This window comes from Anser cygnoides, chromosome 14 (genome assembly GCF_040182565.1).
Source record: "Anser cygnoides isolate HZ-2024a breed goose chromosome 14, Taihu_goose_T2T_genome, whole genome shotgun sequence".
Classification (NCBI taxonomy): Eukaryota; Metazoa; Chordata; class Aves; order Anseriformes; family Anatidae; genus Anser; species Anser cygnoides.
This window is the reverse complement of record NC_089886.1, coordinates 6,165,557-6,190,080: the sequence shown is the minus strand read 5'-3', so window position 1 is coordinate 6,190,080 and position 24,524 is coordinate 6,165,557. Positions and strand designations below refer to the sequence as shown.

At 62.6% G+C, this 24,524-nt stretch overlaps 1 protein-coding gene across 2 annotated transcripts; it reads right to left on the bottom strand.

Moving 5' to 3' along the window:
* Positions 1–974: 974 nt before the first annotated feature.
* Positions 975–23,475, bottom strand: NDST1 (N-deacetylase and N-sulfotransferase 1). 2 transcript variants are annotated; one of them, XM_067005487.1, is made up of 15 exons: positions 23,319–23,475; positions 10,411–11,344; positions 9,466–9,948; positions 9,103–9,190; positions 8,647–8,801; positions 7,333–7,518; positions 6,796–6,924; positions 6,442–6,624; positions 5,997–6,093; positions 5,722–5,845; positions 5,239–5,413; positions 4,829–4,999; positions 4,147–4,256; positions 3,162–3,264; positions 975–2,988 (listed from the first exon to the last, which is right to left on the bottom strand). In XM_067005487.1, exons 2-15 carry the CDS (start codon positions 10,918–10,920, stop codon positions 2,869–2,871), a joined length of 2,634 nt encoding a protein of 877 aa, XP_066861588.1. In that variant the 5' UTR covers positions 10,921–11,344; positions 23,319–23,475; the 3' UTR covers positions 975–2,868. The 2 variants fall into 2 exon arrangements, with proteins under 2 accessions (XP_066861588.1, XP_066861587.1); XM_067005486.1 differs by lacking the exon at positions 23,319–23,475 and adding an exon at positions 22,813–22,968.
* Positions 23,476–24,524: the final 1,049 nt, after the last annotated feature.

Below are 24,524 nucleotides of genomic sequence, written 5' to 3'. Positions count from 1 at the left end.
GTCAGCGCTCCAAAAACTGGGTTGTGCCCCAGTTTGGGAGCTGGGGGAGCACTGGGTGGCCCTGGCCTGGCTGTATGGCCCCAGCCCGGGGAACATGAGGCCGGGGAACAGGACAAGGCTGCGGGTGCTCGCTGCAGGCTGTGCAGCGCAGCCGGGTCCAGCACTAGACGGCTGCTGCCACCTCGTGCATGGAGCTGCGAGGCTGCTCCCACATCCACCTCTTTCCTCCCCAAATCCTCCCCAAGGCCTCGGTCTGCCCAGGGCCACAAGCCACCGAAGCAGATCCGTGCCACGGGAACGGGACGGTCCCAGAGGCCAGGCTGAAAAGGGGCCAGGTGCCCCCCCCCAGCACCCCCAGCCTCAGTCCGAGCACCGGGGGCACCCATGGGACCCAGACCTCAAGGAAAATGAGGATGAGGGCCTCGCTCCCTCCCTGCTTGTGCTTGGGGAAAAAAAGGACTCGAGCCCCCAGGAGCCCCAGCACAACCCTGGCTCCCCCCACCTCCCCCAGCCCCTGCACGGGTGGTGCTCCTGCCAAGCCTCGGGTGCCCAGCACCCCCAAAAGCTCCAATTCTATGCAGAAATTTTGGAAACCAGGAGCTCATGGAGGGTGAGAGACAGATGCTGGTGCAACCTTGGCTACCTCCGCAGGAGGGCTGGGATGTTAGCGGAGGGAATTCCCCAAATGAGCACAGAGCCCCTTGCATGCAGCTGGTCCTGCCAGCGCTGGCAGTCGGAGAGCCCCCAGCAGAGATGCAAGCCCCCCAGCAGAAATGTAAGCCCCCCAGAAGAGATGGAAACCCCCCAGCAGAGATAGAAGCCCCCAGCAGAGATGTCCCGTGCCTTGGGGACGATGTGTCCCGCAACAGCTCGCCCTGCCCTGCCCTCACCCAGGGCAGTGATGGAGCAGGGCGCACCGGGGCAGGATGTCTCCTTCCAGCCAGAAGAGCAGGAAAACAGGCAAAACCAGCAGCTAAAACCAGCGAACCCCGTTTTATTAGCAGTTAGTTCAACAGGACCTTACATCAGTGACTGGGACGCTCTGAACGCAACCCCGGGGATGGGCTTGGACGGAGCCGAGGCGGGCAGAGGGGCAGGGCAGCCCCTGCGGCCCCGGGCCCTACAGAGGTTCATGCAAAAATAAAAGGGTGGGAAGCCCCACGGGGAGCGGGGCTCCATCATCCAGAAAGTGAAATGGGGGGGAAGAGCCCCACGGTTCTGCTGCTCCCCCCTCCGCCGCCTGGATGTTGCTGGGTGCTGGGCACGGCGGGGGCTGGCTCGGGTCCCCAGCCGCAGGGGGGCAGCCAGGGGCACCCCGACTTTGTCCTCGGGACCCCAAACGTCCCTGGGGCTGGAGAAAGCACGCATCCTTCCCTCCTCCCCATCTCCTTCTGTACCTTCGGCTGCTCCTCCGGCGCTGCTGTGGCTGCCGGGGGGGGGGGGGCACGCAGCCCCCTTGGTCCCCGCGGGAAGGGGGTGCCCGTCGCTGCACCCCGAGCCCAGGCAGCGCTGGGCTGCACGGCGCCAAAGCCCTCCCCCTCCACCCCGTCCACCTCCAGGGCTGCCCTGCCCGAGCCTTTGGCACACGCATCCCGCAGCATCCACGAGGAAATTGGGGCCCTTCCCCACTGCAACCCAGCATGGCTCAGTGTTGGCACTGCTACACTCACACACACACAGACACACTCACACACACGCAGCCTGGTGCACGCTCGCTGCCAGGGCACCCAGGGACGGGGCCGGGGACGTGCTGGCAAACCCCGCTGATGCAAGGTGGCAGCAGACACCCGGGCACACAGAGGGAGCGAGGGAGAGGCAGAAGTGGGGCTGCAGCTCCTGTACGCCACCACTGCAATACAAAGACACGTCTCCGCTTGGGAAACCTGCCCCAGTTCCCCCCCGACCTTTGTCCACGTCGCGTGTAACAGCCAAAGAGACCACGTAAAACCCTCGGGGTTTAGGTACAAATTCTGGCACCGAATTAAAACAACCCCCTGCAAAATGAGAACGAAACGAGCCCTCCCCCCCCCCCCCCACGCCCCGACATTATTAAAATACTTTTAGCTTTTAATATTCAAGAGGTTCGAAGTTCTCAGCATCCTTCTGACTGAAGTTATCTCAAAGTCTGCCCCGTCCCGAGGGCCCGCGCAGGTCGGAGGCCGCCGGGCGCCTCGGGGCTGTACCACAGGAACCACCACGCGTGTAAAACATCGCAGGGCAGGGGCTGCGAGCACCCCAGCCTCTTTTTTTCTGCTCGACAGCGGTCCCACCGCACTGCTCACGGACCGGGAAGAGGTGGAGGAGACTGAAGACGAACGAAGATGACCAACGAAACAGCATCCGAGTCTTGGAAACAAAAAGACGCCTTTCTTCCCGTTTTTAGAGCTGGGTTTGGGGGGAATCCAGAAAACTCCCGTTTCCTGCCGTTAGGGGCAGGGTCACTTCATGTGTCGGCTCTCCACCAGCTCCTCTCCTCTGCTCCAGCTCAGCACAAGTCACCTCCAGCACACCCGGAGTTGCTCCTCCGTCATCTACCGAGGAGGACGCAGAACAGCTCTGACGCCGCTCGCAGGCCCAGGGGACTTAGGGCCTGTTTTGGGCAGAGAAAGAGGGAATTTGTGCCAATTCCCAGTTTCTCCCATCAGAGCGGGACAGGAAAGGACCTCACCAACAGGCCCGGGAATTAAAAAGGAAGAAAAAGAAAAGGAAACGGATGTGGGGCAGGCGGAGAGGTCGCAGTGCTGGGACAGGAGCCCAGTGCCCAGGCAGCCTTCGGTGCAGCCGTCCTGCTCGGTGGCTGCCGGGGGCGTCCCCTCGAAGGCCGCAGCTGGATATTGCTCAGGGACGTGTTGGTGCTGGGGGCGGCAGCTACCTGGTGCTCTGCAGCTCCTCCCGCAGCCAGGTGGGCAGCGTCTGCCCCATTTTGTACAGGAGCTTGGAGAGCTCGATGTTATGGTCCCTGTAATAGTCCCGCAGGAAGGCTCGCGACTGCAAGGGGAGGAGAACGTAGACGAGGGTTAACGGGACAGGATGATGCACCCAGACCCGACCCCGCCACCCAGCTCAGCCCTGCCCTGTCCCAGATCCCACCCCGCAGTGCTCTGTGTCTAGGACACAGCACCAGTAAAACCAATGTCCCGGGAGGCTTTCTGCGTACTCACATCCGAATCCATCTCGGGGTACTTCCTCCCTTTGCTCTTCCCCAAGCATTTGGTTTTCCCTCCTTCCAGAAGCTGACACCAGAATCCTTTCTTTGGGTCAAACCTGTGAACGAAGAGCTCTGCCTCACCCAGGGCACCCTGCCCTGGCCTCCACCCAGAGCCCCCCGCGCAGCGCGCTTCCCCGGGGCATGCGAGCAGGCTGGCTGGCAAGCCCCGCTGCCCGGGTGCTGCTCTGGAGCCTCCTTTTAATTAGCAGCCCAGCTAACATCTCATTAACGACCAACTTATACAACAGGTTTTCCATACAGCCACGCAACAAGCAGCCGGACAAAATTCATTTATTACTTATGCTGCCCTGCTGCGAGGAAGCACGGGAGCTGCGTGGGCTTTGGGCTGGTATTTTCTGTGCCCTTCAGCCCCGGACGCCCTCAGTACCCCGCAGGACCTTGGCCCACACTCAGGGTGGCCACGCATGCAGGCAAGACCAGCACAGAGGCAAATCAGTGTTTTTTTTCTAGGAGCTCTGAAGGCTTCTGCTTCCTATGGTGGACTTTAACGTCTGAAAGGCTCAGAGTGGGGTGACACCCATGAAGGTGCCAAATGGTGAGCACCAAAAGCAGCTTTTCAGCGACGGCGTGAGAAGCCAGGGCTCAACACAGGCACCTACGCCATCCGGGGCATCACCACAAGTGGTGCGGATGCAACCCTGAGCTCAGCTCTCAGCTGATGCTGCTCCTGGGCTGTCCAGGGCGACAGCACCATCCCCTCTGCAGCGGAGGGATAAAAAGAGCCAAGTGGGGTAGCCCTGCTTGCAGCAAAACCTGTGGCAGCTCTGCTCTGAGCTCGCAGGGGCCGGGTGCTGCCACGGGACAGCTCTGTGCTCCTGTTTCCCCGAAGTTATGGGAGCAATGTCCTGCTCTGTACCCTGGGGAACAGCAGGTTCTCTCTCCAGGCCAAGGAAGGGAAAGCTCGGGGTGGGACTTACGCCAGGGTTTTGTGGTAATCGATGAAGTTGGTCACCCCGAGGAATTTCTGGACTGTTTCCATCACTTTGGCAGGTTCTGTTCGGAGCAGCTTGCCGTCCAGGACAAGAATCTGCGAGGAAGAAGGCAGGGCTGTGAGGTTTCCACCTCCCGCTGGCTCCCAGCCCTGCTCTCCTGGGGCATAACAACGCCTTTGCTGAGTGTTTTGCCACCTCAGAGCCAAATCTGCCACGAGTCTGCGCAGCCTCCCCTTTTGAATGCCAAGGGTGAACATGTCCAAGTGTTCACTTACCTTGGCTGCTGGAAAATTAAACGCAAATAAAAGTCAGAGCCAGGATCTACCCAGGACAACATGAGAGCTTCAGCTCAGGGCTGTCCAACCCACAGCCAGCCAGGATTACATTACAGCAATTATGCCAGAACCAGACAACTAATAGGCTTCATAAGGTTGAACGATGATGGAAAAATCATTCAGGAGCTGAGCAGAATTGCCTGATGTGGCCCGTACACCGCCAGCAGCACACTCTCCCTCCCCATGCAGGTCACAGCAGGGTCGGGATCTAGCCCCGATTACCCTTGAGGGCAGCTCGAAGCCAGGAACAGCTTGGCTTGCTATTTTTGTCCTGCTCCAGCGCTGCAGTGACGCTGGCGGGGTGAGCGGGGTGCGGCGGCTGCCGTCCCTACCTGGTTGGCGTGGAAGCTGTTGAGCCAGCGCTCGATGTGCGTGGCGTACCAGCCCGGCACCAGGCAGCGGTTCTGCAGGGTCCGGAGCTTCGCAGCAGCCTCAGACCCGGCCGTGATCACCTCGTGGAAGGTGTACTTCAGGGCTACCGGGTCGTCGTGGGCTCGCTGGTGCTGTCAAACACGAGCAAGACAGGTTTGTTCCTGGGGCAGTCAAAGGAACACCGACAGGACCCAAATCCCAGGCTGCCCACAAAGCGCTGCAGCTCCTCCTTCACCACCCTTGAGCTTCTCGCTCAGCTCGGTGCCAAAAATCAGGGATCCCGGAGCCACCCCACGTCCCACGCTGAGCTGGGAGAGCGAAGCTCCCGACCCACTGGGGAGCTGGGGGCGAGGCAGGGCAGGCGGCTCACCTGGTACCAGGAGTAGGCTCGGTCTGCAGGGTTGATGAGGATCGTGATCACTTTGGCCTTGGACAGCAGGGCCGCGGCTCGCCGGGGAGCAACTTCGGAGTCAAAGTAGTTGGCACTTTTTTCAAAGTAGAAATCGGAGGTGGTGTTGGAGGGGATGGGGAAGAACTCCATGTACCTGGGGGAAGGCATGGCGTGAGGCAGGCGGGCCGGCACCGTGAGATGCCCCCAGGCACGCCCCTCTGCAGGAGGCAGTCTCTGACCACCAGGCAAAGCCGGTGCTGGTATGAGCTCACCCCTGCAAGGGGCAGGGCTGCGTGGGATCCATCCCACCTTGCAGCAGCCAGGCTCCCCCCCCAGCTCCTCAGCCAAGAGCCCAGCAGCTGCGAGGGTGATGGGAAACCCTCGGGCCACGATGCTCCCGCTCCCAAAGGGACCAGCACCCCCAGCTCTGCCCCCGTGGCAGGGAAACACGGGCAGACCTACCAGTCAATGCCCTTGTGATAGTTGTGTCCGTTGAAGAACTGGATCTCCTCGAAGGTCTCTGAGCTGGGGTAGTTGCTGCTCAGGTCCGGGTGCATCCCCAAGAAGAGATAAAGGGCAGTCGTTCCTTCAGACAGAGAAAACTAGAGCTGACTTGGGCCAGACCTCCCTCCCTGCTTTGATTCGGGTCAGCGGGGCTGCGCGGAGCTATCCGTGGGGTGCAGGGAACCTGGCACGCCTCTCGACATGCACACAGCACGGGGGGTAGAGGGAAGTACCTGTTTTTTGAGGCCCGATGATGAGAAGCTTTGGGAACCGGTCACAGGTCTTTTCTTTGGACCAAATGTCTTTGTGCCGCTTGTCCTCACAGGGATCCTGAAACACAGAGGAGGAGAATCAGAGACAGGGCAGCCTGGACGGACCCTACACTGCTACACGGCTGCCAGAAATGTGCAGGGAGGCCACACTGCTCGGCGGGCAGGGCAAAGGACTGGGGTTATTTCCAGGTCTATGGGGCAAATTCTGCCCTGGCACTGCCCACAGAACCACAAAGAGGTAGAAAAACCACTTATCCATGGGATCACAGGAAAATGCAGGCTGAGAGGAACCTGAGGAGGCCATTCAGCCCAACCTCCTGCACAGATCAGGCCAGCTATCCCCATTTCCCTCTCCCCGGGGCAACAAACTGGGCTGCTCCCCCTGTTCCCTTCGCACAGGGCGTACCTGCCACAGAGGATCCTTCTCCTCGGAGAAGATCTGGAAGTATTTCTGTGCCAGCTGCACAGGCGGCAGCGTCTGCAGCTTCAGGTTGGTCCAGGAGTTGAGGAAGCGGACCAGGTGCTTGAAGGTGTACAAGCCCAGGCGGTCGTTGCCGTAGTTGGACAAATGGGTCATGAAGATGCTGATCTGAAGAGGAGGGGGTGGAGCGGGGGTTAGCAGATCCTCACCCACCCCGCACAAACAGGCAGGGTGCCCCGCTCGGGCTGGGCTGGTTGGGGACATTGCCCTACAGCAGCACCAGGGGATGGCCCTGCCAGGCATGCCACGGTCCCCGGGCAGGCCGACGGCAGTACTCACGGGGTTGAGGAGCACCGTCAGGAACAGCTCGCCCCCGTTGATGATTTTGTCCAGCTCACTGGAGCCCCCGGGGTATTCGTTGTAGAAGATGGTGTGCGTGAAGAGGCCGCAGGTTTGCCGGGGGAGGACCTGGGGCGGGGGAAAGACGTGTCTGGAGCAGGTGGAGGAGACAGGGCAAGGGAACAGCCACACGGCCTCCTCCTGGAGTCCGGGGCTGGATCCCCTTCCTTCTCCCAAACTACAAAAGGGATCCTCAATCCCTCGGAGGTCAGGATCAGCTCCACCGCCCCTCACCACCCTTGACGTGAATCTGCTACCCACAAGGGATGGAGATGGACAGATGGAGAAACCACAAAGTGTCCTCACAGGAACTTCCCCTGTGCAGGACCAGCAAATGCGGAGGGGGACACAGCCCCTCAAATCACCAGTCTCCTCCGGCTGGGGCTGAAGTAGCCGAGCCACCCAGAAACCACACAGCAAGATTTTGGCTGTGGAGACAGAGGCGAGAAGCATCAGAGATACAGCCTGGCCACCTACCATGATGCCGTTGTGGATGAAGCCACGGCGATAGCGAGCAGGTTTCAGGTGGGGGTACTCCTCCGTGCTCGTGACTTTGATCGACCAAACCTGCTTCCAGGCTTCGTACAACTGCACGTGGACGGGGTAGACACCCGAGTGGTGGGGGGCCACCGCGTACCCCATGTCGGTGGGGATGCCGTGCTCCTGCAGGGAACAGATCGGGGACCGGGTGACCGGGGAGATCCCAGAACCACAGCCTCCCGGCTCAAACCAACCTTCCCCCCAAGGACTGCCCATCCCCAAGCACAGACAGCCCGCCTGTGCCTTGGAGAGCGAGCAGGGCAGGATTGTACCCGCGCACCCTCTCTTCACCAGGGCTGCCTCCAGAAAAGGGGGTCCAGGAGCAGACGTGCTGGGTGGACACACGCTCCTCCTGGGCCATCCTCACCTCTGTCGTTTCTGCTTGCACCAAAGAAGCCAGCACCTGCAAAGCCTCTCAGTGGAGACTGAGCAGCCAAAACTACACAGGACTGTAACGCCGGTTTATAGCAGCAGATATAAAGCAACTTGGAAATTTTAAGCTGGACACCTGCCCATCTCTTTCAGCGCAAGTAGAAACAGTCCAGTCCCTCTCTTTATTTAAGCACCTCTAATTAACAGCCAATGAATTCAGGTTAGCTTTAAGAGCCATCTCTCAGGCCATAGGACCCAATTTATTACTACTTGGTCTGCCTTTACTGGATTTGGATTGAAGACAGTCATGAGAAAATCAGTTGATCACTGCATGACTTGGTGTCACTGCTGACTTTATCCAGGCCTGATAAAGGACTTTCCAAGAGGACAGACAATCCCCAAGCAAGCCAAAGGTCAGAGCCTGCCCTTAGAAAGCCAACGAGTCCCCCAACACCTCGGCCTGCAGAGGGAGCTGCCAGCAGTCGGAGCCTCCCAGACGCAGCCGCGCTGACCCCGCTCCGGGATGCCACAGGGGCCAGCGTCAGTGCACCATCAAACCACACCGCGCTGAACAGAAACCTCAGCCTTGGTTAAGATCCAAACCCAAGCGGCTGCTTCCCTCCGTAGCGCTGTGGGTTTGATCTCTGCGTTCCCACTAACGCCGCCCCAGGGCAGGCAGCGGTGCTGGCCACGCGGGCGCAGCTGCAGCGGCGCGGCCGGAGCTGAGCAACGTGGGGACACCTCCACAGCCCAGCCGAGGGGCCGCAGAGGGTCAGGCCATCCCCTCGGGTTCTTCAGCCTACGAAAGCTCTTTGTAACCCCTCGCCCCATCCCGCCCCCCCGCCCCACGAGCACCCCCGCCGGCGGCATCTTACTCACGACAGCGAATTTCTTGTTTAAGGTCATCTGCTCGGCCAGAACCGACTGGTTGTGGAAGAGGTGGGGCTGCATGTGGCTCCACATGTGCGGGAACCACCAGAACTCCTTCACGTAGGACAGCAGCAGGTCGTCGCCTTCGTCCTCGGCGTCAGTACCTGCGGGGACGACACTTGCTGTCACTGCAGGGTATGCGGAGCTAAAGGGAACCCTGAAATAGGGCAGTGAGCAGCCCGCACAGAGGCAGGGCACGGGTATGAGGTCCTAGCATGGGGTGCCTGCTGCAAGGGGTGCTCTCGGGGGAGTGGAAAGGTTCCTGGACAGGAGCTGCCCCACAGAGACCTCACCTCGGCTGCCCGGGCAGGTTGCTGGCTTCGCAGCACAGCCAGGGCAGGGGTGGTGTCGTGCAGCCCCTCTCCCTTCCCTGGATTCACAAAGCAACGCCCTCGCCCGCCTCACCTGTGTGGAAGAATTTCCCTGAGTATCCCAAGTTGAAGGTGAAGTTTGGGATGTGGGTGCGCAGCTCGTTCTGCGTGTCGAACAGCGCCTGCGAGGGGGGGAGAGAGAGCACAACGGCCTCAGCCAGAGGCAGCAGGGGACAGCTTCACCACCAAACCTGCAGCAAAGTACACGCCAGGGCAGGAACCTTTGCCCCTGAAAGCTCCGGAGAAGGCTGCAGCAGCAGCCCTGGGGCAGAGGATGCTCTGAGGGCAGGAAAACTCATCCCCGGAGTCTGGAGCATCCCAGACCAGGCGCAAGCTCCCGGTCTCACCCCAGTCCCACGCAGCCCCTGCCCACCCAGCCAGGACGTAACAGCAGCACCTTGACATCTTCCACCTTCATGCGGGTGCCCTCCTTGCCCACGAAGATGTCATCGATGTCCACCAGGATGTAGCGGTCGAGGGGCAGCGAGAGCCTCTTGCCCGTCAGGAAGGAGACGGCGTCCACGAAGACCAGCTTGTGCAGCCAGAAGCTGAGGTTGTTGCCAAAAAGCACCCTCTGGATGCCGTCGTGGAGGCCCAGGTCCTGCATCACCGTGGTGTGCAGCGCCGCGTCCACGCTCATGTGCGGGATCGACTCGGCCGACTTGGTCTTGGCCAGGAGGACGGGCTCGTAGGTGGAGTGGTTGGACTGGAAGACGGTCCAGTCCTCGCCGGGCAGCACGCCCTTCTCCACCTCGCTGGGGCGCGTGATGTACAGCAGGGGCGACTTGGGGTTGATGCTGCAGTCCTTCAGCGCCAGGTTGGAGTGGAGGAAGAGGGGGAAGCCCTTCAGCTGCGCGCTCAGCAGGCTGTTCTCGTTGGCCTGCCAGGGGAGACGGGCTAAATGAGGCAGGGCAGAGACAGAGAGGCTGGGGAAAAGGGCGTTGAAAGAAGAGCCAAGCGCCACGTAGCTTTGCTTTTTATTCTTTCTGTTCTGTTCTTCTCGCTGCTGAGCTCAGCCCCGCCGCCTGGCGTGGCTCTGCAGGGGGCAGGAGGCTGCTCACCTCCCCTTCGGGAACAGCTCCTGCCCACCCTGGGTGTGCAGCCCCAACCCTGTGCCCTTGCCAGGTCCCTTCCCCCTTATCTCCCTCACCTGCAACCACCTGCGAACCTGCCCTTCCCATCCCCTGCCATTCCCCTGCAGCGCCTCAACAGGACAGGATTGTCGAGGGGAACCTGCAGGGGCACGGCCTCGGGCCAGACTCATCCCGAAATCAACACCCGTGGCCACACTCGCCGGCTCCCCTCGAGCCCTGTCCCCTGCCACACCAGCTCGGCCCCGTACCTTGAAGAAGCCGATGATGCCCACGCCGTACTCCACGCAGTACTTGTCCAGCAGCTCCCGGTTCCAGGCGTCCAGGTTGACGTACTTGAGGATGTTCTCGTAAATGATGAGCGCGAAGCGTCCCCGGTCCTTGTCGGTCAGCGTGGGCATGTCCCCCTTCCCCGGGGCGATCTCTGTCCTGTACTTGAAGCGGCTCGACTCCAAAATGGCCACGATCTCCTGGCCCAGCTGGGAGTAGAGGCTCTCCACGAACACCAGCACCAAGGGGTCCGTGCGGGAGGAATCGGCCACCTTGAGGGCCTTCAGCGGGAGCAAGCGGGAAGGGGCGACCTTGGGTTCATCGCAGTCCGGCCCCGGCACGTCCCCGGAGGGCTCCAAGCCCCGTTTCCACCCATATAAATAATACGCCGAGACGAAAACACTGAGCAGGCAGAAAGCGAAGAGCAGGAGCAGCACGACCTGGGGAGATACCTGGCGGATACCCCTCCGGGCCCTCGCCAGCACAGTCATCCTGGCATCCACGGGCGAGTCGGGGGACCCCTCCCCTGCCCGCTCCCCTCCCCTCTCCAGCCCCAGGGGAGGGGAAGAGACATACACCGCCACCACAAAAAAAAAAAAAAAAGGTAAGACGAGATCGAGTAATGCTACCACTAATAAATTAAACTTCCAGCGGGGCGCCCGTGTGCGCGCAGGCTCTCTCTCCCCTCCAGCAGCCCGGCGTCCCTCGCCGCCCGCTTCATGTCACCATGGCAAACGCGCCGAGAGTCCCCGCGGCCAGCCGAAATCCCCGCGGCAGCAGCGGCCGTGGCCCCGCAGCAGCTCCATGGCCTCAGAGGGGCGAGGGGGCGGCGGGCGGCCTCGGCGCGGCGCTGGGCGGCCGGGCGGCCATGGCGGCTCCCCGGGGCTCCCGGCTCCCGCAGCTCCGCGTGCTGCCCTGCAAGAGAGAGGGGGGAGTGAGAGGACGGGGAGGGAGGGGGGCACAGCCAGCGCCGACCCACGCCGCGGCGTTGATTTACGCGGGCGTGAGGTTCTGGCAGATCCCTCGGAGAGGTGCCGGCGTGCCGGGGCTTGCAGCGAGAGCGCCTCGAGCTCGCGGCGGCGTTGGGATGCCCGCGTGCCGCGAGGCCCCGGCGCTGTTTGGGATGCAGCGGGGGGGGGGTCCCCAGCGGCCCCCACCCGGCTCCAGGAGCCGGCCGAGCCCTTCTAACACGCAGCGGTCCCGCTCCTCCCTTCCCCGCTGCGAGCGCGTGGCCCACACCCTTTTATTCTGTGCTGGCTGCGGCGCCGGTCGGGTCCCTCGGCGCACGCCGAGCGCGCTCCGCACGCACCGTATCCGCTTTCTCCCCCGCTTTACGGCCGGGCTCCTCTCCTCCCATGCCAGCGGGCTCAGCGGGGCGCCCAGAAAGAGCCCGGCTGCGGCAGGAGCAAAGCAGGCAGAGGGAAACCAAGCACCCCTTTTAGATCCTGCCAGACCCCACCGGCCCAGCCCGGCTCATGGGGACCCCGAGCAACAGGAGACGGAGGCCGGAGGCACGGCGGTGGCAGGGGGACGAGGAGGGAGGCCAGGGGCTGGTAATGGGGATGAAAAAGCCCCTCTAGACGGCCGGGACACCGCTGCCCTCCTCGCCCCGTGGCTTCCTGGCACGTCCCCAACCCGCGGTCCCCTCCGGGCACGGCCGGTGGCAGGGGAGGGATAAGGGCAGGCAGCCAGGCACCGTGGGCAGATCCCACCAAGGTCGGCAAGACAAAGCCGAGGGGAAGGCGAAGGCGAGCGGGAGCGTCCACGTGGAGCCAAAGGGACCTTGGGAATTTTTCTTTTTTCCTTTCTCTGCGAAAGGGCCGCTTAAGAAAGAGGAAGAAAAAAGCGCAGACACCACCTGCACGGAGGTGAAGGTGCCTTGGGGGGGGGATACTGATTCTGGCAGGGCATTTCAGGGGGAAAAAAAGAAAAAAAGTGGTGGAGGGGATGAGGCAAAGCCCTGCTCCCGGGGCAGAGCTCCCCGCGGGCAGGCTGCAGCTCCCTCAGCACCACAGGAGGGGTTTGTGCAAGCGCAGCGTTACGCGGGATTGGGAGGGAGACAAAAATAGAGCGCCGGCATCCCGACCGCGGTGGCAGCCGCGGAGGAGGGATCCGTCCCTCACCCCTGCCCGGAGACGGCCCCAAAGGGCAGCCCGGCGCCTCGCGGCACACCTCGGCGGGGCGGCGGGGCCACGCACAGCTCCGGGCTGAGCCCCTTCCCCGAGGGAGCAGGCTGGGAGCGCAGCCAGGCAGGGCTGCGCAAGCGAGCAGCGACCAGACGAATCTAATCCGGGCAGCAACGGGATTAAACGTGGCCAGCTGCAGAGTAACGGGGATTACACGCTGCGACTTTGCGGGGTAATCCCGTCATTCTTGCCCTTACCTGCAGCGAGGTCTGCCCCGCGCCCGGGCTGTACCCAAACCTCCCGGCACAGGAGAATGAAAAAAAAAAAAAAAAAAGGCCCAAAGTTTTGGGGAAAAAACCAGCTTCCAGCTCCTGGCTGTGCAGCGCGGCCATCCCGTGGGCACCCAGACACGGGGCGCTGCGGGGAGCGGTGCCACCTCCCCGCGGGATCGGGGCGGATGAGCAGACAGGGGACATGCTCAGGTGCCCAGCCCCAAATCCCGCGGGCACCCCTCGCCCTCAGGTCGGACCGTCACACCGCCTCCCGTCTCCCAGGGCCTCTTCTGAGAGCTTTTAATTAGGGTCCCTGGCGGCGCGCGATGATCAGGCTTTGGAGACGCGCCTCCGGGAGGCGCAGCCCGCGCCTCTGTCGCCACGTGCCTGGCCTCGGGGACACCCACCGGGCACGGAGCACCCTCCTGGCCAGCTTTCCGCTCACCCTTTACCCTACAGAGATAAGCGCCAAGCTGAATGCCTCCCTTCTGGCCCTGAAATGCTCCGCTGGCGCTAAAAATACCCCGCGAGGGTATTTTCTCTCCTTAATTTCCTCCCGGTTTCAAAACAAACAAACCAACGACATTCCCCTTCCCTTCTCCTGCCTCCCCGGGGAGCGAGGCTGCCCCGCACCCAAGCCCCCAGCCCCACGGGACCCCCGGCAGCCCAGTGCACGACCCCAGACCCGGCGTCCCGGGGGGCCGGGAGCCGCAGGAATCCTGCTGCACCGGTTCCGCGCTGGGCTGAACCCCACCGGGGAGGGAGCTGCGGCACGGGGAGGATGCTGAAAGGCTTCGGGGAGACGCTGCGGGGCTCTCCTTGTGCAGGCAGGTGCTGGGGAGCTCGCCGCCTCCTCCCCAGGGAGCTGGACGGGAAGAAAACACGAAACTTAATGGAAAAAATCGTTAAAAAAAAAAAATAAAACCGCTTTTGTCGCCGGGATTTATTTCTGCTGTTGCTTGCGGCCACCAGGAGTAACCCAGCAAGGGAGGAGAGGATGCGGAGCCGCCGGCAGCCAGGCCCGTGCGTTTGGGAGCACGGCACTGTCGGCTCCCATTGCCAGCCTGCCACGGGTTTAGGTCCAAGAACAGAAGTTGTTCTACACACCGACAGCCTTGCTCTGTTTTTCTAAAACAAAAACGGAAGCATGAGAGTAAAACAGAAAAAAAAAATAACCAGAAGAGCTGGCAAGGTGACAGCGGGAGCTAAACTTCCTTTTAACCTGATTTTCAGAAGCTGCTCAGGTGCCCCTTGAACCCCACGGTGGTTATTTAAAAGACGCCAGCCGAAAACCGCGGCCTGAGTCCCACGTGCAGACCCCACAGCCCAGCACGGCGCCCGGGCACCGCGGCACAGAGCGCTGCCAAACCGGAAAGGACGGCGGGAGGAAGGGCTGCTGAAAACACCTCCGTCCCTTCGGCTTTTGAATTACAGAGCAAAGCACTAAAAAGGGGGGGGGGACAGGAGGAAGAAAGCCGCTCCCCCACGAGGGGAGCGCCCCGCACGCCGGCCCGGCCCGCTCCCGGTTGCCGGCTGGCTTAGCGCCGGTGCCCGTAATCCGGGAGCCTGACAAACAGCATCAGCATCACAGCCGCTGGCCGGGGAGCGGCGGGGCAGGACAGGGGGGGGTTCCTGCCTGGGGGGGATGAAAGGTGCCGTGGGGGGGCTCTCAAAGGCGCCCGTCGGCTGCAGCCTGCCCCCCAAATATACGCAAGGAAGCGCGAACGGATGCGGCGGCGAGAGGAGGGCCGCCGGGCCCCAGCAGACCCCCCCAGCGGCCTTTGATTTCTGGGGGGTGCCCCGGGTCCAGCCACAGGTGCAAGCAGCGAAGACCCAGGTGGTTCCCGAGTCCCCATCTCACACAAATCAGCTGTCCCGGCACCACCGCCCGGGGCACGGGGTGTGAGCTCCGAACCGAGGGTGCGACGTGGCCAAGGAGCTGGGCGGCCAAATCTCCCCCGTGGCTCCCTTGCGCGGCTTTGGGAAGGGCTGCAGGGCAGGGAGCGAGCACCGACCTTCCTGGGGGGCAGCCCCCAGACCCACAAGGGCAAGGACCCCGTGCCCGGACAACAACTCCAGCAGCTCACAGACCCCATCACTCAGACAACCCACAGAGACGTTCCCCAAACGTCCCACCTGCTCCCACCAGCACCCTTCGGAGGGGCACCCCGGGCACTGCCGCCCCTCAGAGCGGCGTCCTGCCCCCCCAGGGACCCTTCTCCCTTCTGTCCCCCCAGATTTTGAGGCGGGGACGTGGCCCCAGGCTCCCGGAGCCCGGAGCAGGGCCGGCACGCCGGATAACCGCCCCGCTCCCGCACGTAAGCAAGCCCGGGGGGGGGGGGGGTTAAGCCTGGATGGACGAGGATTTAGAGGCACGACGTTAAATTGCGTTGCTCAGCTCAGCAATTTGCAATCGCCTCTGCTTGCTCCGACGCTTCCCTTTGCACATCCAAGCTCCCTGGGGTCTCGCACAGCCCCGCCGGCACCCCAGGGACCACGGGCGACCCGCGGCAGACGCACGAAGCCAGCCCGGTTCCCGTTAAAAGGTTTAAACTCCCTCTCCAGGGAGCTCCCTTCGCTCTGCCGGTAATATTTAGAGGGCTGCGGATCTGAAAGCACCGAGCTAAGCGCGTCCTTGGAGGGGACATTAATGCCGCGGCATTATTCGCGAGACGACCGCGAGCTTCAGGCGGGGGAGCCCGCAGAAACGAGGCGGCCAGCGTGAAAACCCTCCCTTCGCACACCTACGCCTGCCCCGTGCCTTATCGGCCGCTGACTCGCAGAGGCGGCGATCCGAGCTGCGTCTGGAAACACCTCCAGGCCAGGAGCGCTGGCGCCTGGGGGCTGGGGGGGGGGGGGGGAAGAGCCATTACAAGGTGCAAACGCAGCCCAGATGTGCAGACCCCTGCCCGTCCCCGGCGAGGGGCTCCCGACGCCAGCCCCGCGGCGCTTTGGGCCCAAACGAGCTCGTTTTGGCCAACGCGGCCCCGCCGGGAGCGAGGCGAGCTGCGGGGCCCGCTCGCTATCGGAGCGGCTCTGTAGGGCCCGATAAGGGACGGCTCAGCCGCAGATTACACGGGCTGCTTAAGTGCTCAGCAAACAGTAGTTACAGCATGCCGGGGACGGAGACAAACTGCTTACCGGCAGGGGCACGGCCCGAGCCCGGCTTGCCGTAGGACGCTGGCATCGTTGTCCCCATCCCGGCGCCCCAAAAGGTGTGAAATTAAAAAAAAAAAACAAAGGACGACGGCAGCCACGGGCAGCCCCCAGCTCGGGAGGGCAGGGACACGGCTCAGCCTCCTGCCACCGCAACAGGGGAGGCACCGAGACGAACGATGCGCCCAGTGAAAACCGGTCGGGTCTTCACATAACAGAAGTTATTTTTGGCCAAAGCGTCTGGCTCCGAAAGAGACGTTTTTCACCCAGAAAGCCCTGTTAACGCTTCGGTTTTACTGGAAAAGATGAAGCTAACGTTCTCCTCGGGTTTTCTTCAAAAACCGATCGTGAAGGCGTGTCTTTTCCCGCAGAGGGAAGGGCAAGCCGTGTGCCGGCGCGTGCACAGCTGCTGCAAACACTTGCTGAATTTTTGGGGCTGCGAGGGAGAGCCCCTCCGCTCTCGGTGCCAGGAACCCCCGGGGGGGGTCACCCCGACCCCCTGTGCTCGCGAGGCCGGCCTCACCAGCCCTCAGCACCTCCCGAGCGTGCCAAGGTCCTGCCCCGGTTTCGGGGAGCGTCCCTGCCCTTCGCCCCCGGCACGTCCCGCGGCGCGGGCTCGGCTGCCCGGTGCGGCGAACCGCGGCTTTCCGACGGAGGGCCCTCCTTCCCGACCCCGCAGCCCTGCCACGCGTCACCCTCCGGGATGTCTGCGGCATGTCCTCGTGCCAGTTATCCGCCCGTCTGCGAAAACGCCTGCGTGACACAGGGCCGCGGGAGGGCTGAGACCCTCCTATCCCATCACCTGGCCGCCGCTCCCCATTCATTCCACCCCGTGCCCGCACGCTCGTGACCCCCGGCACGATGCCCCCCAAAACCTTCCCCGGGAAGCCCCCGGACACTTGACCCACGCCTCAAAGCGGCCCAAACCACGGCCCGGGCATCCTCCTGGCTGCCTTGATTTTCCTCACGTCCCAGCACCAGACAGGCAGCCCCAGCACCGTTTTTACCCAAGGGAAAAAAACGAGGCAGGATTTGACGGCGACGTGATTTTTGGGGGTTGGAATTGGACGATCTTTAAGGTCCCTTCCAACGTGAGCCATCCTCTGACGTGCCCGAGGACAGCACCCGGGGCTTTGGGGACTCAGTCCAGCTCCAGGAGCCCAAGGCCAGGTTATAATCGGGGCTACGCCACTGCTCCCCCCTGGAAAGGCTGGGGTGCTCTGTGGGTTCCTCTTCCTCGCGTGGATTTTTCACCCTTGAAGCCTGAGGAATGCCTTCACTCACGAGGAACGGGTGTTAGGAAGCGGAGCTTGGGGAATTCTCCCGAACCCTAATTGAAAGAGACGCTTAACGAGGAGAGTTTCCTTTGTCTGTTAATTGAAACAGGTTCTTACTGACAAAACTCTCCATGAATTTTAAGTGGGTTCACAGGGGGAAAAAAAAAAAAAAAAATCCCCTCAATGAATCAGATTTTACTGCTTTGAAATGCGCCGTGTCGGTTCTCGCGCTTCTCCGAGTGTCCAAGAGCCTTTCTGGATGAGCAGGGTCTGAATTTCAAGCACTCTCGAAAGGAAAAGGACTAAACGAAGATAATCTTCCATGAATTTTTAGACTTCCCTGGGAGCAGGCAAGGAGGCACACCGTATTGTCACCTGCTGTGAGGACACCAACCCCCCAAAAAACACCGACTGAAACCCCTCCAACACCACCCTTTGTGATTTCCAGCACTGCTTGACCAGGTTTTCCCTGGAGATTCGCTGGTCCTACTGGAAGCTGAAGAGGAGGGAGAGCTTAGCTCAGGCTCTGCACGGCTTCTCCGAGGTGCTCGATGCCGCCGCTGGGCAGCGGGAATCCCACACCCCTTGGCCAAGGCAGAGCTCCGCACGTCCCCGCTGCTGCCCGGGCAGCGCTCCTGGAGCAGAGCGAGCCCCAGGGTAGGGACCAGCCGCTTCGTTTTCCTGACAGCTCCCCGCGACGGGGAGCCGGACATCTGGAGGAGACCAGCCTCACCCACTCGCGGGAGACCCACCAGCTCTTCTGGGGACCACGGGCTGTCCTGCCAAGCGCTAACCTGGCCCCGAAACGTCACTTCTGCAAACGAGCGTCCATAAAACCACAGCGCAAAGCGACTCACGGCTTCCCTGGGAGCTGCTCCTGGAGAACGGCGACCCCCCGGTGCTGGCGGCTAGAAGCGATGGCTGCGGGGATGCAGCCCCCCGCGAGCTGCCCCGTCCTCGCAGAGCTTTCGGGGATGCTCCCTCCGCTCTGTATCCACCCTGCCTCTGCTCCCCGGGAGAAGCGCTGCCTCCGAAGGGCTGGGTAAGCTCCGGGCAGGCTCTGGCTCCCAAAATCCAGTCCTCTGGGGCAGGCTGGAGGGATGCTGCCCGGCCCAAGGTCGGGGGCCAGCCCAGGCAGAGGTCGGATCTTTTCTTAGACCGACAGACGCAGTTGGAAAAGCTGGCACGGCCGGGGCACGCAGGCATTCCTCAGGCCCGGGAGCACATCTGTTTTTTCCTAAAGGTATTAGTTAGGCTAATAAAAGACATTACCTCTCCGCGCAAACTTTGCCACCCTCAAAATGTACCCGAGGCTGCAGTGCTCACCAGCCCAGGAGAAACACAAACGGAGACCGGGAGCAGGTGCAGGGCACAGGAGGCACTTGCAAGATTTATTTCCACCCTCCCAAACATCACGGGCGAAGCCCACGTTTGTCCCCCGTAAGTGCGGCATCGGGGCTGCTGGTCCCCAGGCCGCCTCTTGTTCCTGAGGCTGCAGGAACCCGGCAGGATTCCCACGTGAAACCCGTTGCATCAGCTCTGTCCTGTCCTTCTCCTCTTCAGGGGCTCAGAGCAAACGTACGAGGGGCGAACCGAGCTGCGGCGTCCCACCTCCACCCGGTGCTGCCTCCGCCTGCCCCACGCTCCCCCCAAGGCCAGCGCAGCCCAGGAACGAACGAGACTGTTGGAGGAGATTTAGCACAGCCTGAGCCGCACGTTCAGCCTGCAGGCACCGACAGCATCTTGCAGCCGTATCTCAGCCATGCTCCCCAGGAGCAGGACTGCGCCGTTAACCCCCTTTGCTTTTTCCCCTCTCCCAACACCGCTTCACGCCCCGTCTTCACCCCCAACGCCAAAGCTCCAAGCCCTAGGGCTGCGGGTCCTTACGAGGCTGAGGAGCAGATGGTTGTTGGGAAGGAGCTCTCTTCCCCGCCAGGGCCCCGCAGGAAGGAGCTCACCCCACTACAAGGCACCGCTACCAGCGGGGAGGACGCCCGAACCGAGCAGCCACCAACCCCAGCCCCCTCGCTGCCCAGCCTGCAGTCGCGGGCAGGATTCACGGCTCGGGATCGATTCATCTCCTGCAAGCCCTGCCATTCCAGTCGATGGCTTTTGCAGGAAAACAAAATGAATCATAAGCTACGGGCTGCCCTCTCCCTACATCCGCGCCGTGACTCACCCAGCCTTGCCAGGGGTCCTGCGGCGACGGCCGCTCCGCTCCTCCACGCACGGGGACGGGCACGGCGAGGGCGTGCGGGGCGCCCGACACACACGCTCCGCTCCTCGCGCGGAGGCACTCGGGGACCCCGAGGTCTGCGACAGGCCCTGAGAAAGCAGCAGCCGACATCGGCTCTGCCCAAACCCCGAGGCGCGACACCCTGCCTCCTCCTGCCCTGCACCTGGCCCCGAAACCGCCTGCACGCACGGGACAGCGCAGCGTAAAAACGCAAAAAGCAACAGCAGCACCTCAGCCAAAAATAGCCCCATACCGAAGGAGCCCAAGGGTAGGCCTGAGGTCCAGAAAGCCCACTCAGGAGCAGGGCTAGCACCATACCATAGATTGGAAACCGCAGCCCTCCGTGGCCATAAAGCAATTGCAAGATATAGGACCCCAATATTTTGTTTCTCCCTGCCTTGAGTCCTACCATAATTCTAGCAAGATCTAAGTCAACAGCCAAAACTAAAAGATTTAAATATATATATATACACACGTAGAAGGCAAAATCCCCCAACCAACCCCCTTATGTCCAGCCCCCCTCCCCGAGCCCAGCCCCAGCTGCCGGGGAACCGCACACCACCGCTTCGCACCTCGCTACCTGGCTCCCCCCTTTTCTTGACTTCCTACGACGAAGAGGCAGCCGAAAACACAATTTCCAAGGAGAAGCAACTTTATGGGGCTGACACGAGGCCGTTAAGCACGCACAAAGTGTTTGCCCCGTGCAGGGGAGGAGGGTGGAAGGCGCCTTCCCTCGCCGTGCTCCGCAAAAAACTGGTGCCCGCTGGCAGGAGCGCCAGCACGGAAGCCGGTGACACCTCTGCAGCAGGGACACGCTCGGCGGTGCAGTATTTCACGACACATCACTGGAAAAAGAAATATTAATCATTCTCTCTTCGCTCCAGCCTGGTTTCTGACTTGTGAGGCATCTTTCTTCTTCTGTTGCAGTTACCACCAACAGCGCATGAAAATCCGTCCTGTTTTAAAGCGCTGACAGCTCGACGCAGAAAGAAAAGGGAAGAAACAAAACCACCTCCAACAGACAGCCTGTTTAACTGGGGTGGGTTTCCCATCCTCACCCCAAACAAAAACAAAACGGACCCACCAGCTTCCCAAAGACGCAGGAAACGGGAAACAGGGGAAACACGCAGCGCGCTTGAGCTCTGCCAGTATCACCCGTGCCCTGCCAGGCCCCGCGCCGTCCCCCGCCGCGGCCAGCAGCCCCGGCGATGCAGAACCGGGGGGATTTGCCGGCTGCAGCCCGCAGGTGGGCTCGCACAGCCGGGCAAGGCAAGCCCGCAGACAGTGGGATGGGGTCTTGCGGTGATGTGTACCCACACACCGACACTCCCACAAAGGGGCATCCAGAAACAGAAGCATCGCCGTCGCCGCCTTCGTCATTCCCCAAAATAAGCGCTCACACGGGCGGAGAGAAGATGCTCGGCCACCCCGCCAGAGGCCGGCGAGGGTTTTTTTTCCTGTCCTATCAAGCCACGCACGTTTTTCTCTATTGTTTAATTTCCTTCTTCTCCACCCACGGCAAGATCACTCAGAAGCGAGGAACTTATTTCCTACCGAATTCCTCCCGGCTGTTTGATTTGGAAAACACCATCTTCCTCCGCCGTGCTCCCCACGCGCAGCCCGCGGGAGCAGGCACGGGGCCGCTCACCTCCCTGCTCGCGCCTCGGCCCCGGATGAGCCAGCCCAGCCCCGGTAAAACACACTCTTGAGATTAAAGTAACAAAGATGCTGCTTTGTTGCAGGAAGAGCTGCTGTTTCAAGGAAGAGCTGCTGTTTCAAGGCTGCCGCTAACAAAGCGGCGCTGCAAAGCGCTGGCTTCCCAAGCCTGCGAGCGCAGGTGGCGCGAGGAGCCAGCAGGGACGTGGGAAAGGAAAGCCCCTGCTCGCAGGAGGACCCCGGCCCGCCAGGAGGGGGGAGCTGACCCCACGGATCCCCAGCACCAGCCTCGAACAGAAGCAAAGCCTCCAGGTGACAGCGAGAGATGGCCAAGCTGCACGGCTTCGGCACCGCTGGGAACCCCAGGCCATCCCCCACCGACAGGGGACAACCTGCCTGCACAAAGGCAAAGGTGGAGTCAAAAAACACAAGACTTTGGGGGAGGAAAGAATACAGCTATACATTAAAGCTCTGGGAGTTCACTCGTGGCTGACTAAATACCGGGATCTCCTCTAGAGGGGATTATAAGGTGCTTTATGGAGACTCCAGCCAGAACAGCAAAGCCTCGCCAAGTGACTGGAGTGGACCATTACAGCGGTTCTTGGCTGCGTTGTTCTGATCTCCTTTAATCCTTTATTATTTTTAATTAACGTCGCTTACGCTCTTCTGGAGTGGGGATACCACAGGCCTTACAACCCACGCCTTTTGCGCCCACGTTGCAGCTCGGCTCTGACCTCTCCCAGACAGTTTGCATCATCTCCCCGTACTGCGGTGCCTGCACAGAGGTCAGGAGTCCTTCAGAGCCCGATGCCCGGGCAGCTGTGGAGCGAAGGCATTCGAAACCACCCTGCACGGCTCGTCCTGCTTCCTCTGCTCTTCCAGAGCCCCCGGTGCAGCACACTGGGGATGGAAAGCTTGAGAGACACCGAGGGATGCGAGGCCTGATGGAGCCAGGAGCTTGGCGGAGCCGCCAAGTTGCGCTGGGAGCGGTGGGCTTGGGGAAAGCAAGCTCTGCTCCTCGTTACCCCTCGCAGAGCACCGTGAGCTGGGAAGCGGCAGAAATAGAGGAGGAGAGCCCAGCCACCCAAACGCAGGCCGTGTCGGGGGGGCTGGCGGCACGGCCGCCCCCTCGCCCCGCAGCCCCACGTCGGGTCTCGGAGGTACGACGGGCCGCTCCCCACACCTGCGGCAAGCAGCTGCCTCACCCCGGCCATCCCGGGGGGGGGTTCCCCGAGCCCCACGGCTTGGCCGGGCGCTGGCTCCACGGGGCAGAGAGGCGACAGCGGGCACCGGCGGGATGGAGAAGCACGGAGCCAGGCTGCGGGTCCGCGGGTGACTCCGGTGTGGGTGCTGAGCTGACGGGGGGGGGGGGGGGGGGGGGCTTCCAGGCACGGCTCCCCCAAAGCGGGGCCACGACGGGGCGAGGCAGAGCCCACCGCGGCCAGCACCAGGACCAGCACCAGGACCAGCACCAGCACCAGCAGCACCGGGGCCCCTCGGCCTCGCCGGCTTCGAGCCCCGGAGGCAGCACCAGCAGCAGCAGCGGCAGCACCAGGCCGGAGCTCGGCGTCCCCGGGGCCTCGCCGCCCTTTGTCTGCGGGCCCCGCTCCGCCTGCCTCCTGCCTCCCGGCCCCCCCCGCTCCCGTTACCGGCCCCGTACCTGCATGCCCCGCCGCGGGCCCCGCTCCGGCTCCGCTCCGCCCCGCCGCCAGGCCGCCGCCACCACCGCGGCCACCGCCACCGCCGCTCGGCTCAGCCCAGCCCGGCCCGGCCCGGCCCGGCCCGCCCCGCACCCAGCGCCGCCCCCGGGCCCGCCCGGCTCCCCGCCTCCCGCAGCCTGCCCCCTGCGGGCCGCCACGGCCGGGGCCGGGCCCCCCCCGGTGCCTCCACGCCGTCAGCACGGGGCGAGGAGCCGGGGTTGCCCGCCCCGCCCGCATCCAGCCCCGTTTTCCCCGTCAGTCCGGCCTGGTGGCCCCGCTCGCGGCCCCCCGGTGCTGTGTGGGGAAGCCCTGCTCGTGTTCTGGTTGCGGCTCTTCTTCGCCCCACAGCAGGGACAGGCAGCAGCGATCAGGGGTCTCAGAGGGAAGCAGCATCCCTGAACTGCAGCCCGAGCCCAGCACCCCACGATTTGTCCCCCTAAACTCCCGGTCTGTCAGCTCTACCCACCCCGTGGTGCTGGGGAGGAGGTCCGCGCTCAGTCCCCGTCACATCGAGGAACGGGGTGTTATCTTCAGCTACGCCATAATCTCCCCACAAAAGGGTCCCAGACGACCCCCCGGGGCTGGGACATGTTTGATCCGCTCAGCGATGTTCCCGTCGGGTCCCTTCTCCCACCGCTGCTCCCCGAGGCGAGCGTGGCGGGGTGTCCTGAAGGGTACGGCCCCAGCCGCACGTTCGGTGTAATTGGCGTGTCAGGCTGCTGTCTCCCACAAAGAGCCCTTTTATCTTTCCCCCTGTGCGTGTGTGCACACTCCACGTCAGATTTTTGAAGCCAATTAAGCCTGAGGTCATCCCCGTCCTCCTCCCCAGCTGCAGAACCCAGGGCTGATCTCGAAGTGCTGCTTCATGACAAGTTCCAGCTCTTCCACCCCGACTCCAAGGCGAGCTCAAGGTGTGCATCTGAGTCAAGGGCTGGCTGCCTCCAGGACCCGCGTGCACACACAAATTCCCTTCGTTCCTCAGAGAGAAGAAAAACAAGCGTAACACAGCAGCTTCCAGGGGCTCTGCAGACACATGGAGACACAATCCCACAGGGGAAAGGAGCCCATGCTGAGCAGTGGCACGAGCTGCCCGGGCTGGGCTCACCAGCACCCATCGTGCGGCAGCAGAGGTCCCCGAGCAGGGCTGTGCCCACCCGTGGTACGAGGACCCTGCTTCCAGGTCTGGGTCAGCCTCTGGGGGGCAGCTCGGGGATGAGGGGCTGGAGGGAGTTTGGGGTGGTGCAGAAGGGTGTGGGGTAGCGTGGGCTCGTCTCAAAGTAGAGGAAATGCGTGAAGCTGGATGAGCTGATTCGGAAATGGAGAAACAAGACAAAGCAGAGGAAGGAACAGCTGGGAGCTCTGCACCCGTCCGACCTAGCCCCAAGGCTCTGAGTTCCCATCCCGGGTTTTGACGTGTTTGCGTACGACAGGGGAATGCCTTGCCAAGGCGTTTCAAAGCAATGCTGAGAACAAAACACCTTCTCTGAGATCTCCCTACATCCGTTCCAAGGCATGACAGAAGCTCGTGCTGTGCCTGCAGGGCTGTCTCTGCTCCCAGCCCGGCTCGGTGCAGCATTACCCACACCCTGGGGCAGCTGCGCGGGCGGACCGTGCCCAGCAGGGCATGAAGAAGACCCCACGAGGTTTCGTGTCCAGCCCACGGGGACGAGGC

Coding starts and splice junctions, on each gene's coding strand:
- NDST1 (XM_067005487.1), bottom strand. CDS start 10,920: ATGACTGTGCTGGCGAGGGCCCGGAGGGGTATCCGCCAGGTATCTCCC. Junction 9,949..10,410: donor GCATCATCGGCTTCTTCAAG/GTACGGGGCCGA, acceptor CTCCCCTGGCAG/GCCAACGAGAACAGCCTGCT. Junction 9,191..9,465: donor TGAAGGTGGAAGATGTCAAG/GTGCTGCTGTTA, acceptor CCCCCCTCGCAG/GCGCTGTTCGACACGCAGAA.